This window comes from Salvelinus alpinus, chromosome 10 (assembly GCF_045679555.1).
Source record: "Salvelinus alpinus chromosome 10, SLU_Salpinus.1, whole genome shotgun sequence".
Taxonomy (NCBI): Eukaryota; Metazoa; Chordata; class Actinopteri; order Salmoniformes; family Salmonidae; genus Salvelinus; species Salvelinus alpinus.
The window spans coordinates 64,802,846-64,817,383 of NC_092095.1; the positions used below are offsets into that span (position 1 = coordinate 64,802,846).

Consider the following 14,538-nt stretch of genomic DNA (forward strand, 5'->3'; position numbering starts at 1 on the left):
AGATTTAGGAAAGGTAACAAAACAACATGTTAATAACAGCCACGTGGTACAGTTTCTTTAAGAGACGTAAATGAACATGAAATAAATCAATACTCTGTCCAAAAGAACACCCTTTTCCTTATATAGTGCACTATAGCCCTATGGCTCTGGCCAAAGGTAGTGCATTAGGGTTGCTATTTTGGACACAATCCGGCAGGTGTAAAGGCTACTCCACACCTGGTGTTTGGCCCTCCAGACATGGCGTGGTTGGCAGTCGTGGCACCTTTGTGTCCCTGGTCACAGCGACTCAACTGGGGGGCAGTCATTGGCCTGAGAGGGGTGGGGATGGGAGGGAGGGGAGGGGAGGGGTGGAAGATAGTAGAGAAAAATGACAAATGTCATATTCAATTAGGGCTTAGAACATACATTTAGAAGGACATGATGGGCCATATCTGCTTATCAGATGCACGGCTTGTGTGTGTGTGTGTGTGTGTGTGTGTGTGTGTGTGTGTGTGTGTGTGTGTGTGTGTGTGTGTGTGTGTGTGTGTGTGTGTGTGTGTGTGTGTGTGTCTGACCGTGTGAGGGTCTCTGAGCTGTAGAGCAGGGCCTGCAGGGAGGTGGCCAGGGCGGCGATGGCGGCGATCTCGTCCCGCGCTGCCGAGGCTGACTCCATGGTCATGGTGTTGCTCTTCAGCTTCTGGAGAAAACACGGCACCAGGGCCTCCAGCACCATCAGCATCTGTAGGCTGATACCGTGCACACACACACACACACACACACACACACACACACGCAACGCATAAACACAAACACGCACACAGAGGAAGATAGGAGAGGGCGTTAGCATTTAGTACGCCTACTGTACAATGTTGATATACTGGGCTAGCGGTGAGTGATGTGAAACCACACCTCCTGAAAGACTCTGGGGCGTAGGCCACCACCGTCACACACAGCTTGATGGACTCACTGATGGAGAAGGCCAGGTCCTCACTACCATAGCAGAAGTCTGAAACAGAGAGAACCACTGGAATTCATGCTGCAGCACTTTCAGGACCTAAAATATACTATAGGAAGAACACGACCATTATCAGTCAAGTTCTACTGTTTAATATAACTAGGAGAATCCTGACAATGAGAAACTCCAGGCCTTAGTGAGAGTCTATTAACTAGGAGAATCCTGACAATGAGAAACTCCAGGCCTTAGTGAGAGTCTATTAGCTAGGAGAATCCTGACAATGAGAAACTCCAGGCCTTAGTGAGAGTCTATTAACTAGGAGAGTCCTGACAATGAGAAACTCCAGGCCTTAGTGAGAGTCTATTAACTAGGAGAGTCCTGACAATGAGAAACTCCAGGCCTTAGTGAGAGTCTATTAACTAGGAGAATCCTGACAATGAGAAACTCCAGGCCTTAGTGAGAGTCTATTAACTAGGAGAATCCTGACAATGAGAAACTCCAGGCCTTAGTGAGAGTCTATTAACTAGGAGAATCCTGACAATGAGAAACTCCAGGCCTTAGTAAGAGTCTATTAACTAGGAGAATCCTGACAATGAGAAACTCCAGGCCTTAGTAAGAGTCTATTAACTAGGAGAATCCTGACAATGAGAAACTCCAGGCCTTAGTAAGAGTCTATTAACTAGGAGAATCCTGACAATGAGAAACTCCAGGCCTTAGTGAGAGTCTATTAACTAGGAGAATCCTGACAATGAGAAACTCCAGGCCTTAGTGAGAGTCTATTAACTAGGAGAATCCTGACAATGAGAAACTCCAGGCCTTAGTGAGAGTCTATTAACTAGGAGAGTCCTGACAATGAGAAACTCCAGGCCTTAGTGAGAGTCTATTAACTAGGAGAGTCCTGACAATGAGAAACTCCAGGCCTTAGTGAGAGTCTATTAACTAGGAGAATCCTGACAATGAGAAACTCCAGGCCTTAGTGAGAGTCTATTAACTAGGAGAGTCCTGACAATGAGAAACTCCAGGCCTTAGTGAGAGTCTATTAACTAGGAGAATCCTGACAATGAGGAACTCCAGGCCTTAGTAAGAGTCTATTAACTAGGAGAATCCTGACAATGAGAAACTCCAGGCCTTAGTGAGAGTCTATTAACTAGGAGAGTCCTGACAATGAGAAACTCCAGGCCTTAGTGAGAGTCTATTAACTAGGAGAATCCTGACAATGAGAAACTCCAGGCCTTAGTGAGAGTCTATTAACTAGGAGAGTCCTGACAATGAGAAACTCCAGGCCTTAGTGAGAGTCTATTAACTAGGAGAATCCTGACAATGAGAAACTCCAGGCCTTAGTGAGAGTCTATTAACTAGGAGAATCCTGACAATGAGAAACTCCAGGCCTTAGTAAGAGTCTATTAACTAGGAGAATCCTGACAATGAGAAACTCCAGGCCTTAGTGAGAGTCTATTAACTAGGAGAATCCTGACAATGAGAAACTCCAGGCCTTAGTAAGAGTCTATTAACTAGGAGAATCCTGACAATGAGAAACTCCAGGCCTTAGTGAGAGTCTATTAACTAGGAGAATCCTGACAATGAGAAACTCCAGGCCTTAGTTAGAGTCTATTAACTAGGAGAATCCTGACAAGGAGAAACTCCAGGCCTTAGTAAGAGTCTATTAACTAGGAGAATCCTGACAATGAGAAACTCCAGGCCTTAGTAAGAGTCTATTAACTAGGAGAATCCTGACAATGAGAAACTCCAGGTCTTAGTAAGAGTCTATTAACTAGGAGAATCCTGACAATGAGAAACTCCAGGCCTTAGTAAGAGTCTATTAACTAGGAGAATCCTGACAATGAGAAACTCCAGGCCTTAGTAAGAGTCTATTAACTAGGAGAATCCTGACAATGAGAAACTCCAGGCCTTAGTAAGAGTCTATTAACTAGGAGAATCCTGACAATGAGAAACTCCAGGCCTTAGTAAGAGTCTATTAACTAGGAGAATCCTGACAAGGAGAAACTCCAGGCCTTAGTAAGAGTCTATTAACTAGGAAAATCCTGACAATGAGAAACTCCAGGCCTTAGTAAGAGTCTATTAACTAGGAGAATCCTGACAAGGAGAAACTCCAGGCCTTAGTGAGAGTCTATTAACTAGGAGAGTCCTGACAATGAGAAACTCCAGGCCTTAGTGAGAGTCTATTAACTAGGAGAATCCTGACAATGAGAAACTCCAGGCCTTAGTAAAAGTCTATTAACTAGGAGAATCCTGACAATGAGAAACTCCAGGCCTTAGTGAGAGGCTATTAACTAGGAGAATCCTGACAATGAGAAACTCCAGGCCTTAGTGAGAGGCTATTAACTAGGAGAATCCTGACAATGAGAAACTCCAGGTCTTAGTAAGAGGCTATTAACTAGGAGAATCCTGACAATGAGAAACTCCAGGCCTTAGTAAGAGTCTATTAACTAGGAGAGTCCTGACAATGAGAAACTCCAGGCCTTAGTGAGAGTCTATTAACTAGGAGAATCCTGACAATGAGAAACTCCAGGCCTTAGTGAGAGTCTATTAACTAGGAGAGTCCTGACAATGAGAAACTCCAGGCCTTAGTGAGAGTCTATTAACTAGGAGAATCCTGACAATGAGAAACTCCAGGCCTTAGTAAGAGTCTATTAACTAGGAGAATCCTGACAAGGAGAAACTCCAGGCCTTAGTGAGAGTCTATTAACTAGGAGAATCCTGACAATGAGAAACTCCAGGCCTTAGTGAGAGGCTATTAACTAGGAGAATCCTGACAATGAGAAACTCCAGGTCTTAGTAAGAGGCTATTAACTAGGAGAATCCTGACAATGAGAAACTCCAGGCCTTAGTAAGAGTCTATTAACTAGGAGAGTCCTGACAATGAGAAACTCCAGGCCTTAGTGAGAGTCTATTAACTAGGAGAATCCTGACAATGAGAAACTCCAGGCCTTAGTGAGAGTCTATTAACTAGGAGAGTCCTGACAATGAGAAACTCCAGGCCTTAGTGAGAGTCTATTAACTAGGAGAATCCTGACAATGAGAAACTCCAGGCCTTAGTAAGAGTCTATTAACTAGGAGAATCCTGACAAGGAGAAACTCCAGGCCTTAGTGAGAGTCTATTAACTAGGAGAATCCTGACAATGAGAAACTCCAGGCCTTAGTGAGAGTCTATTAACTAGGAGAGTCCTGACAATGAGAAACTCCAGGCCTTAGTGAGAGGCTATTAACTAGGAGAATCCTGACAATGAGAAACTCCAGGCCTTAGTAAGAGTCTATTAACTAGGAGAATCCTGACAAGGAGAAACTCCAGGCCTTAGTGAGAGTCTATTAACTAGGAGAATCCTGACAATGAGAAACTCCAGGCCTTAGTGAGAGTCTATTAACTAGGAGAGTCCTGACAATGAGAAACTCCAGGCCTTAGTAAGAGTCTATTAACTAGGAGAATCCTGACAAGGAGAAACTCCAGGCCTTAGTGAGAGTCTATTAACTAGGAGAATCCTGACAATGAGAAACTCCAGGCCTTAGTGAGAGGCTATTAACTAGGAGAATCCTGACAATGAGAAACTCCAGGTCTTAGTAAGAGGCTATTAACTAGGAGAATCCTGACAATGAGAAACTCCAGGTCTTAGTAAGAGGCTATTAACTAGGAGAATCCTGACAATGAGAAACTCCAGGCCTTAGTAAGAGTCTATTAACTAGGAGAGTCCTGACAATGAGAAACTCCAGGCCTTAGTGAGAGTCTATTAACTAGGAGAATCCTGACAATGAGAAACTCCAGGCCTTAGTGAGAGTCTATTAACTAGGAGAGTCCTGACAATGAGAAACTCCAGGCCTTAGTGAGAGTCTATTAACTAGGAGAATCCTGACAATGAGAAACTCCAGGCCTTAGTAAGAGTCTATTAACTAGGAGAATCCTGACAAGGAGAAACTCCAGGCCTTAGTGAGAGTCTATTAACTAGGAGAATCCTGACAATGAGAAACTCCAGGCCTTAGTGAGAGTCTATTAACTAGGAGAGTCCTGACAATGAGAAACTCCAGGCCTTAGTGAGAGGCTATTAACTAGGAGAATCCTGACAATGAGAAACTCCAGGCCTTAGTGAGAGTCTATTAACTAGGAGAATCCTGACAATGAGAAACTCCAGGCCTTAGTGAGAGTCTATTAACTAGGAGAATCCTGACAATGAGAAACTCCAGGCCTTAGTAAGAGTCTATTAACTAGGAGAATCCTGACAATGAGAAACTCCAGGCCTTAGTGAGAGTCTATTAACTAGGAGAATCCTGACAATGAGAAACTCCAGGCCTTAGTGAGAGTCTATTAACTAGGAGAATCCTGACAAGGAGAAACTCCAGGCCTTAGTGAGAGTCTATTAACTAGGAGAATCCTGACAATGAGAAACTCCAGGCCTTAGTGAGAGTCTATTAACTAGGAGAATCCTGACAATGAGAAACTCCAGGCCTTAGTGAGAGTCTATTAACTAGGAGAATCCTGACAATGAGAAACTCCAGGCCTTAGTGAGAGTCTATTAACTAGGAGAATCCTGACAATGAGAAACTCCAGGCCTTAGTGAGAGTCTATTAACTATTTATTTATTTTCTCCTGATCAGCTCACGCTGTCATTAAAACAACTCCTCTCTTAAAACAATGGGAATCCACGCCAGCAAAACGATGTGGGCTAGTCAAAGGTAGAACAGTATAGGGAAAATGGTCCTCTGTAGCTCAGTTGGGAGAGCATGGTGCTTGCAGCGCCAGGATGGTGGGTTCGAATCCTGGAACCATCTGTACGTACAATGCAAGTCGTTTTGGATAGAAGCGTCTGATAAATGACATACAGGGTATTGAACAGGGTGCCATGTCAGACACAATCTCTAATGATATAACAGTCCTGAGTGATGGGACCCAGGGGGGTTGAGGTGGTGGTGTTACCCAGGGATCGGAGGGGTTTTTCAGCCTTGACCAGCTCCAGGGCATCCAGGGTATCACGCGTCTCTCCCTCCAGAGAGACCAGCAGGTCAAACAGGCACTGAGCAGACACCCCCTTAGACAGGCCTGTACTGGTGCACGTCTGGGAGGGAGACACAGTCACATGGTTAGACAACACACGCAGCAGATACGCTCATAAAGAGACCTAGTCAGTTGCACAACTGAATGCATTCAACCGAAATGTGTCTTCTACATTCAACCCTTCTGAATCAGAGAGGTGCTCATGCAAACACACTTACTGTGAACTCCAGCAGTGGAGCCACGCTGGCAAACAGCTGGAGGATGAAGGGTTTACGGTGCAGGATGTAGAACTGTCTGACGCAGAACTCTATCCCCTGTCTCAGCAGTGGGTTACTCTCATAGTCAGCATAGGACTACAACACATTACAGTGGGTTACTCTCATAGTGACCATAGGACTACAACACATTACAGTGGGTTACTCTCATAGTGACCATAGGACTACAACACATTACAGTGGGTTACTCTCAGTCAGCATAGGACTACAACACATTACAGTGGGTTACTCTCATAGTGACCATAGGACTACAACACATTACAGTGGGTTACTCTCATAGTGACCATAGGACTACAACACATTACAGTGGGTTACTCTCATAGTGACCATAGGACTACAACACATTACAGTGGGTTACTCTCATAGTCATCATAGGACTACAACACATTACAGGGAGTAATCATATGAGCTTGTAAGGAGGCATTGTCATACTGCAACACCATGTTTAGGCCCAATTCAGAATGCATTGTGGGATTTGGGCTGTAATCTCTGTGGCCTCCTAGAGCTGGGTTGAAGCAGCATCTTGGCATCAGCATTTATGTATTTGTATTTTAAATACTTATTTACTGTGTATTTAAGTATTTTCAAATAATGTGGCCGAATCAACTACTTCTATTTGAAGTATTCAAATAATTTGCTATAAATACTAAATACTATAGGAGCAAGCCCATGTAATGCTTTGTAGGTTAGCAGTAAAACCTTGGAATCAGGTGTAGAAGCCACTGTGCATCTACACCTGCATTGCTTGCTGTTTGGGGTTTTAGGCTGGGTTTCTGTACAGCACTTTGTGACATCGACTGATGTAAAAAGGGCTTTATAAATACATTTGATTGATTGATTACTACCCAGCCTAGTTGAGCCCACGGGAAATCGGGAGGATGTCACAGTGTCCATCAATATCGCTCCAACGGGGTACAGCAAAGACAACACAGAGCACCCCTTAATGCGGCCGACAGTAGAGCCATCGCCACCCAGCTACGCTGCTACAGTGGTTACGGAGCTGCCCTTCATTCCAGTCAGAGATGGCCATCAGTCACACAAAATAGTGGGAAACAGTAGGCATTTGGATCAGTAGGTTTTTCTATGAGAAATTAAATAAACCCACACAAATAAGGTGACAACAACTAATATCAATATTAAACACAAATAAGGTGAAACCACTTAATATCAATATCGCCAACATAGTTGTTGTCCTGCCTTTCACACAATGGCAACCATGTGAATGTTTCTCTAATCACACAACTTGTTAGGAGGATTCTGTGTGGGCCCTTTCAGAGGCCAATGGAGGTACTCAATCAAATGTTACATAGCTTAGTAAGAAACATGGGCTATTATATAGGGTTCAATGCAATACATGTTTTCAAATCCTGTGATTTAAATGAGCAATGCCCATTGAGTTGTCAGCAGCACAATTTCCCAGATCAAGACTAAATAAATCCAGCTGCATTTGGGATTGACCTGCACTGCTCTCTGTGTAAGTCTTCCATTATGAAGCACTGAAGAGTTCCATCGTCAACATATTGACCCTGCGTTGCTAGTGGCTATAACCGTCTGCACCCAGGCTTCAACTCAACTGTAACCTGACCCAGCCTGTGTTTCTGTAAGTCAGTGCTATATTATGTAGTGAGACTGACTCACGGAGAGGGGAAAGGGGATGCCTAGTCAGTTGAACAACTGAATGCATTCAACCAATGTGTGTTCTGCATTTGACGCAACCCCTCTGAACCAGAGATGTGCGGGGGGCTGCCCTAATCCACGTTATCGGCGCCTGGGAAGCAGTTGTTGTTGGGGGTTAACTGCCTTGCTCAACAGCAGAACGGCACAATTTTCCACCTTGCCGGCTCGGGGATTCAAACCAGCCACCTTTCGGTTACTGTTCCAACGCTCTTAACCACAAGGCTACCTGCCGCCCGCCGCCCCTCTCACAATGACGACAGATTGTGAGACACATTCGCGCAGTGGTTGGCATGGTGCCAAGGTTGCATTGAAGTCCAGTTATGTGACTTCTTCCTGTAATGGTTGGGGTTAGGATTTAGGGAGGCTACATTTATCCTAGATCTCTAACCTTTAACCCCAGCAGGTGGATGAAGTAGCACCATGAAACTGATCTCAGATCAGTTCCACATTTTCAGCCTCTAATGGAGAACAACAACCTGCTGGACCTGTAAACTGATCCTAGAACTGTAATACCTACCTGCAACATGGTGGGGAGGAGCCACTGGTATCCACTCAGGGAGAACAGGTGGTTGAAGTGGACGGCCGTGTTGATGGCAGTAGCCGTGTACTGCCTGAGGAGGGCGCTGTCCTCGGGGTGCAGCAGCAGGGCGCCGTTGAACACGTTCAGGAAGAGCATGATCTCGTCCCCCCACGGGTACTCACTGGGCATGCCCAGAAACATCTCTTCTAGTAGTTTGATCCACAGGACTTTGTGGAGAGTGTCCAGGCCGAAGAGCTCCTTGCCTGGGGAGAAGATGGCACAATATGGGGCTAACTCACTATGGAAGCCCCTTTGCAATGAAGACTTTTTGAAACATCTAGCGTTCATACTTCCCAAGTGTTGGTAGACTTTTGTTTTGTGATCTGTGTTGTCTAGTTTGAAGATGCACCACAGATATACAATGTATTACAGTACTTTACCTTATTACATCTTTATTTTAAAATGCAACTAATCTCCAGGGTTGGGGTCAGTTCCTTTTCAATTCCAGTCAATTCAGAAAGTAAACCAAATTCCTATTCCAAGTTGTCCTCATTGAAAAGCATTGAAGAGAATTGCAACTGGAATTTCAGTGTACTTCCTGAACTGACCGGAATTCAAATGGAATTGACCCCAACTCTGATCATCTCTCTTTATTGTCTTGTTTGTTCACTCAGGTACCATTGAAGATAGGGTCCACCCCAGTCTTACCCTGTGGCTCGCTGAAGAGAGAGAACTCTCCGTCGATGGCCGTGCGGGGGAAGGAGGGCAGGCGGAGCAGGTCCTCTTGGAGCATGGACACATGGGACTGTTTGTGGATGGCCGGCATGTTCTGGGTCAGGGAGATGAGGAATAGAACACGGCCCACCTCCTCCAGTTTACGGGAAAACACCTAGGGAGAGAGGGGAGGGGGAGGGAGAGAGGGGAGAGAGGGGAGGGAGAGAGGGGAGGGGGAGAGAGTGGGAGAGAGGGGAGGGGGAGGGAGAGGGGGAGGGGGAGAGAGAGGGAGAGAGGGGAGGGGGAGGGAGGGAGAGGGAGAGAGGGGAGGGGGAGGGAGAGAGGGGAGGGGGAGGGATGGAGGGAGAGAGGGGAGGGAGAGGGGAGGGGGAGGGAGAGAGGGGAGGGTGAGAGAGAGAGGGGAGGGGGAGGGAGAGAGGGGAGGGAGAGGGAGAGAGTGGGAGAGAGGGGAGGGGGAGGGAGAGAGGGGAGGGGGAGAGGGGAGGGGGAGGGAGAGAGGGGAGGGAGAGAGGGGAGGGGGAGGGATGGAGGGAGAGAGGGGAGGGGGAGGGAGAGAGGGGAGGGGGAGGGAGAGAGGGGAGGGAGAGAGGGGAGGGAGGGATGGAGGGAGAGATAGGAGGGGACACAAGTACGCACAAGAGGCACCAGTAAAGATATGGACAGACAAACAGAAGGTCACACTTCTCAAATGGTTAAAGCCACAGTTGGGAGGTTTTTAGTCATTTATACTGTGTGTACTCTTTGGTGTAGTGCACAAATTGCAGAGTGTGGCTTTAACTGTGAGTTTTAAACCTGAAACATAACACACTACTAACACACACAATCACCTGCTGTACCTGTTTCTGAATGAGTTCCTGTCCTTTCTCTGGCAGCATGTGGACCAGGTTGAGCTGGGGAGACACAGACCTCCTGAACGGATAGATGTCCCTCACAAAGGTCTACAGTTGAGGAAGACAGTCAGAAAGCACATTATGTAGTCACTGATGGAGACGACACTCTCATGGTCATTCTAGACATCTACACATAACCTCACAGTTCATAACACCACTTGGAAATGGATGGGAAGTCCAACCTTGGAATAGTGAATGAGGTTCCAGCGCTTGTCCATGAGGAAGTAGTTTGCTGACCGAGACTCGGGGATGTTGAAGAACTCCAAACACTCCTGTCAGGGAAGAGAGAGGACAACGGATTGGGGATGACTTCAGTGTATCACTAAGAAAGATGATTCTGTCAGGATCTGTAGAATGCAGATGAACTCTATGATGAGACGTTACCTTGAGCAAGGCTTCAAACTGAGTGTCTTCATGTACAGGCAACTGGGTAGGAATGTCACACTCGTTCTGCCCGTGCACTACCAGGGTCTTGGTTCCTGCAAGGACATACATGATTTACTATATTACCCACATGTAACAGTCAACATTATAGTATGGAACACAGTCAAATGACAAATGACTGGGCTCCCATTGGCATCCAGTGACCTTTACCTGGCAGGGATGACCTTTTGGTAACCTTTAAAATGGCCTTTACCTGGCATGGATGCAGTGACCAGCAGCTTGACCTCACACTGCTCCTTCTTCATGGTCTGTTTGAGGTCCTTGAAGAAGAGCCCCTCCACGTAGCCCACCACCTCCCACAGGAAGGTCAGCGTGGCCGAGATGGCATCCATACCCCACTCACACGGAGTACGCACAAAGTACATAATCAGCCCCACCTAGGGGGAGAGGGAGAGAGAGAGAGAGAGAGAGAGAGAGAGAGAGAGAGAGAGAGAGAGAGAGAGAGAGAGAGAGACAGAGACAGACAGACAGACAGACAGACAGACAGACAGACAGACAGACAGACAGACAGACAGACAGACAGACAGACAGACAGACAGACAGACAGACAGACAGACAGACAGACAGACAGACAGACAGACAGACAGACAGACAGACAGACAGACAGACAGACAGACAGACAGACAGACAGACAGACAGACAGACAGACAGACAGACAGACAGACAGACAGACAGAGAGAGAAGTAGAGGGGGAAGAGCGAGAACTTCATTAATCTTGTCATCAGATTGATCAATACTGCTACTGTCTGATATACATAGACTGATGTCTTGTCTCACCAGGTAGTTGAAGAGGATGTGAGAGGTCTGGGCCGGGAGGTCACCGATGTTCATCAACAGCTTCCTCAGCATGTACATCAGCTCATCCTGATACACATAGAAACATGTGTCAATTCAAAGTCAACAGAAAAACACATAAACAACATGAGGGGTTGTGTTCAGTGGGGGGAAAAAGCAGGTAACATTCCGGTCAACCTTAAACAACCTTAACCCAATACATGAAGAAGGTGATACAAACCGAAACGTCTGTGTACAACTTTTCCCCTGCCTGCTGTAAAAAGCATGAAAAAAAAAACATGAAAAAAGAAAAGTAACTTTTAGAGTTCTGTCTCATAATGTTTTTGTGTAAGAACCACCTGTCATTTTTTGTATTTAGTATAGAGAAAATGTCTTGAAACGTTTTGAAACAGGGAGGTAGTCTACTAACAACAGATTTGGTCCATAACAACATAGATCGAACAACATACTGAAGAGAGGCAGGATTCTATTGGTCCTATCATATGAGACTGCAAAGAGTATTTTGATGGACAACGGCTGCTCTACCTGTCGATTGCTAACGGTGAGCTTCTCCAGGAAGTGCCTGAGCACCAGGGCGGGGTCTTCGATCAGACAGTTCCACAGGATCTGCTGGGCCACTGCACTCACTGCAGGATCATGGTAAATGGATCATAAGAAAATGATCATGAGTTTTATCAGGACAGACCGAAACATTGCTTTTCTATTTTATTCAACAGCGTGTATTGTGTTGAAAGGCAATGTGTTGTGTTACAGTGGACTCTAGAGTGGCCTTATGGGTATCTACGGAATGTATCTACAGGTGTCTGATCTCACCCTGTACAGAATGTATTCTATTCTCATCCTCTCCCCCTCTCCCTCCCTCCCTCTTTCCCTCCCTCCCTCTCTCTCTCCCTCTCTCCGTCTCTCTAGTACAGTACATGACAGTTTGTGTTGAGCGACGCCACCCACCTGCCACACCGTCCTCTCGCACCTCCCCGTCCTCCATCAGGTGCACTATGGGTAAGACGGCAGCACAGATGCATGCTGGGAAGACGGCCTGGGGGGGCTGCAGCATGTGATGAGTGGGTGTGTGCTCCGTAGCGTTCTCCTCATCTAGTAGACAAGAACAACCCATGAGTCACTACCACCTTATTCTACTGTAGTTAGGAAGGTGTTCTGCTGTAGTTAGGAAGGTGTTCTGCTGTAGTTAGGAAGGTGTTCTGCTGTAGTTAGGAAGGTGTTCTACTATAGTTAGGAAGGTGTTCTACTGTAGTTAGGAAGGTGTTCTACTGTAGTTAGGAAGGTGTTCTACTGTAGTTAGGAAGGTGTTCTACTGTAGTTAGGAAGGTGTTCTGCTGTAGTTAGGAAGGTGTTCTGCTGTAGTTAGGAAGGTGTTCTGCTGTAGTTAGGAATGTGTTCTACTGTAGTTAGGAAGGTGTTCTACTGTAGTTAGGAAGGTGTTCTACTGTAGTAAGGAAGGTGTTCTACTGTAGTTAGGAAGGTGTTCTACTGTAGTTAGGAAGGTGTTCTACTGTAGTAAGGAAGGTGTTCTGCTGTAGTTAGGAAGGTGTTCTGCTGTAGTTAGGGAGGTGTTCTACTGTAGTTAGGAAGGTGTTCTGCTGTAGTTAGGAAGGTGTTCTACTGTAGTAAGGAAGGTGTTCTGCTGTAGTTAGGAAGGTGTTCTACTGTAGTTAGGAAGGTGTTCTGCTGTAGTTAGGAAGGTGTTCTACTGTAGTTAGGAAGGTGTTCTGCTGTAGTTAGGAAGGTGTTCTACTGTAGTTAGGAAGGTGTTCTACTGTAGTTAGGAAGGTGTTCTACTGTAGTTAGGAAGGTGTTCTGCTGTAGTTAGGAAGGTGTTCTACTGTAGTTAGGAAGGTGTTCTGCTATAGTTAGGAAGGTGTTCTACTGTAGTTAGGAAGGTGTTCTACTGTAGTTGGGAAGTTAAAGGTTACCATATGTACAAACTCTGTGTAAAGGAATGATTTTATCATCGTGCTTTTATCAGATATTATCAGGTGAGGATTTGATTTCCTATTCCTCGCCATGTGACTTGAATCTGACCAGCATTCAAAATACCATTCTGACATCTATACTAGCATGCCACTTAGAATGAAGCAATGTACTAGCCATGCACTCTATGTGGGATCCTAATATGGATACTGGAACATGACGCCTACAAGTGAGTGGGCATGTGTGTGGTTGCCACGGTAACACAGGCTTACCCTCGGCGCTGACCACAGAGCGGACTGACCACACGGAGCCGCGGCGGAAGGAGTAGTTCCTGTGAGAGTTACTGGAGGTGCAGGACGGAGTGACGGACATGCGGCGAGACGCCAGGTTGACCTCTTCTTCTGCTGGCGGGGAGGGTTCAGAGTCAGTCACAACATGAAACTACCCGTGGCTGGCTGACTGCATTATTCAAGGTGTATTACAACTAAGACCTGTAGTTGTGGACTCCATGGGCTGTTATCTGGGGTGTGGGCAACAGGGCTGTTATCTGGGGTGTGGGCAACAGGGCTGTTATCTGGGGTGTGGACTACAGGGCTGTTATCTGGGGTGTGGACTACAGGGCTGTTATCTGGGGTGTGGGCAACAGGGCTGTTATCTGGGGTGTGGACTACAGGGCTGTTATCTGGGGTGTGGGCAACAGGGCTGTTATCTGGGGTGTGGGCAACAGGGCTGTTATCTGGGGTGTGGACTACAGGGCTGTTATCTGGGGTGTGGGCAACAGGGCTGTTATCTGGGGTGTGGACTACAGGGCTGTTATCTGGGGTGTGGACTACAGGGCTGTTATCTGGGGTGTGGGCAACACTATAAGCTTGTTGTTTTTGTTATTTTTGAAGAGGGCTGAAGCACTCTCAGAAAACCTAAATACATACAGTGGGGAGAACAAGTATTTGATACACTGCCGATTTTGCAGGTTTTCCTACTTACAAAGCATGTAGAGGTCTGTCATTTTTATCATAGGTACACTTCAACTGTGAGAGACGGAATCTAAAACAAAAATCCAGAAAATCACATTGTATGATTTTTAAGTAATTAATTAGCATTTTATTGCATGACATAAGTATTTGATCACCTACCAACCAGTAAGAATTCCGGCTCTCACAGACCTGTTAGTTTTTCTTTGAGAAGCCCTCCTGTTCTCCACTCATTACCTGTATTAACTGCACCTGTTTGAACTCGTTACCTGTATAAAAGACACCTGTCCACACACTCAATCAAACAGACTCCAACCTCTCCACAATGGCCAAGACCAGAGAGCTGTGTAAGGACATCAGGGATAA

At 46.0% G+C, this 14,538-nt stretch overlaps 1 protein-coding gene across 14 annotated transcripts in view; it reads right to left on the bottom strand.

Annotated features, from left to right (window-relative positions):
• The window catches only part of LOC139532643 (protein unc-80 homolog), a 106,500-nt gene that overhangs the window by 33,323 nt on the left and 58,639 nt on the right, over positions 1–14,538 (bottom strand). For 9 of the 14 annotated variants that reach the window (XR_011666626.1, XM_071330531.1, XM_071330528.1 and 6 more), the window contains 16 exons: positions 13,474–13,605; positions 12,221–12,364; positions 11,798–11,898; positions 11,493–11,525; positions 11,255–11,341; positions 10,671–10,854; positions 10,418–10,512; positions 10,216–10,305; positions 9,980–10,081; positions 9,117–9,297; positions 8,406–8,671; positions 6,155–6,289; positions 5,859–5,997; positions 889–985; positions 555–725; positions 217–309 (listed from right to left, as the gene is read on the bottom strand). Coding sequence is in view for 13 of the 14 variants with exons in the window: in XM_071330531.1 (XP_071186632.1) it covers positions 217–309; positions 555–725; positions 889–985; positions 5,859–5,997; positions 6,155–6,289; positions 8,406–8,671; positions 9,117–9,297; positions 9,980–10,081; positions 10,216–10,305; positions 10,418–10,512; positions 10,671–10,854; positions 11,255–11,341; positions 11,493–11,525; positions 11,798–11,898; positions 12,221–12,364; positions 13,474–13,605 (2,050 nt within the window). In the remaining variant the exon portion in view is untranslated. The remainder of the gene's footprint in view (positions 1–216; positions 310–554; positions 726–888; positions 986–5,858; positions 5,998–6,154; positions 6,290–8,405; positions 8,672–9,116; positions 9,298–9,979; positions 10,082–10,215; positions 10,306–10,417; positions 10,513–10,670; positions 10,855–11,254; positions 11,342–11,492; positions 11,526–11,797; positions 11,899–12,220; positions 12,365–13,473; positions 13,606–14,538) is intronic. The other 5 variants (XM_071330533.1, XM_071330526.1, XM_071330534.1 and 2 more) reach the window with 3 other exon arrangements.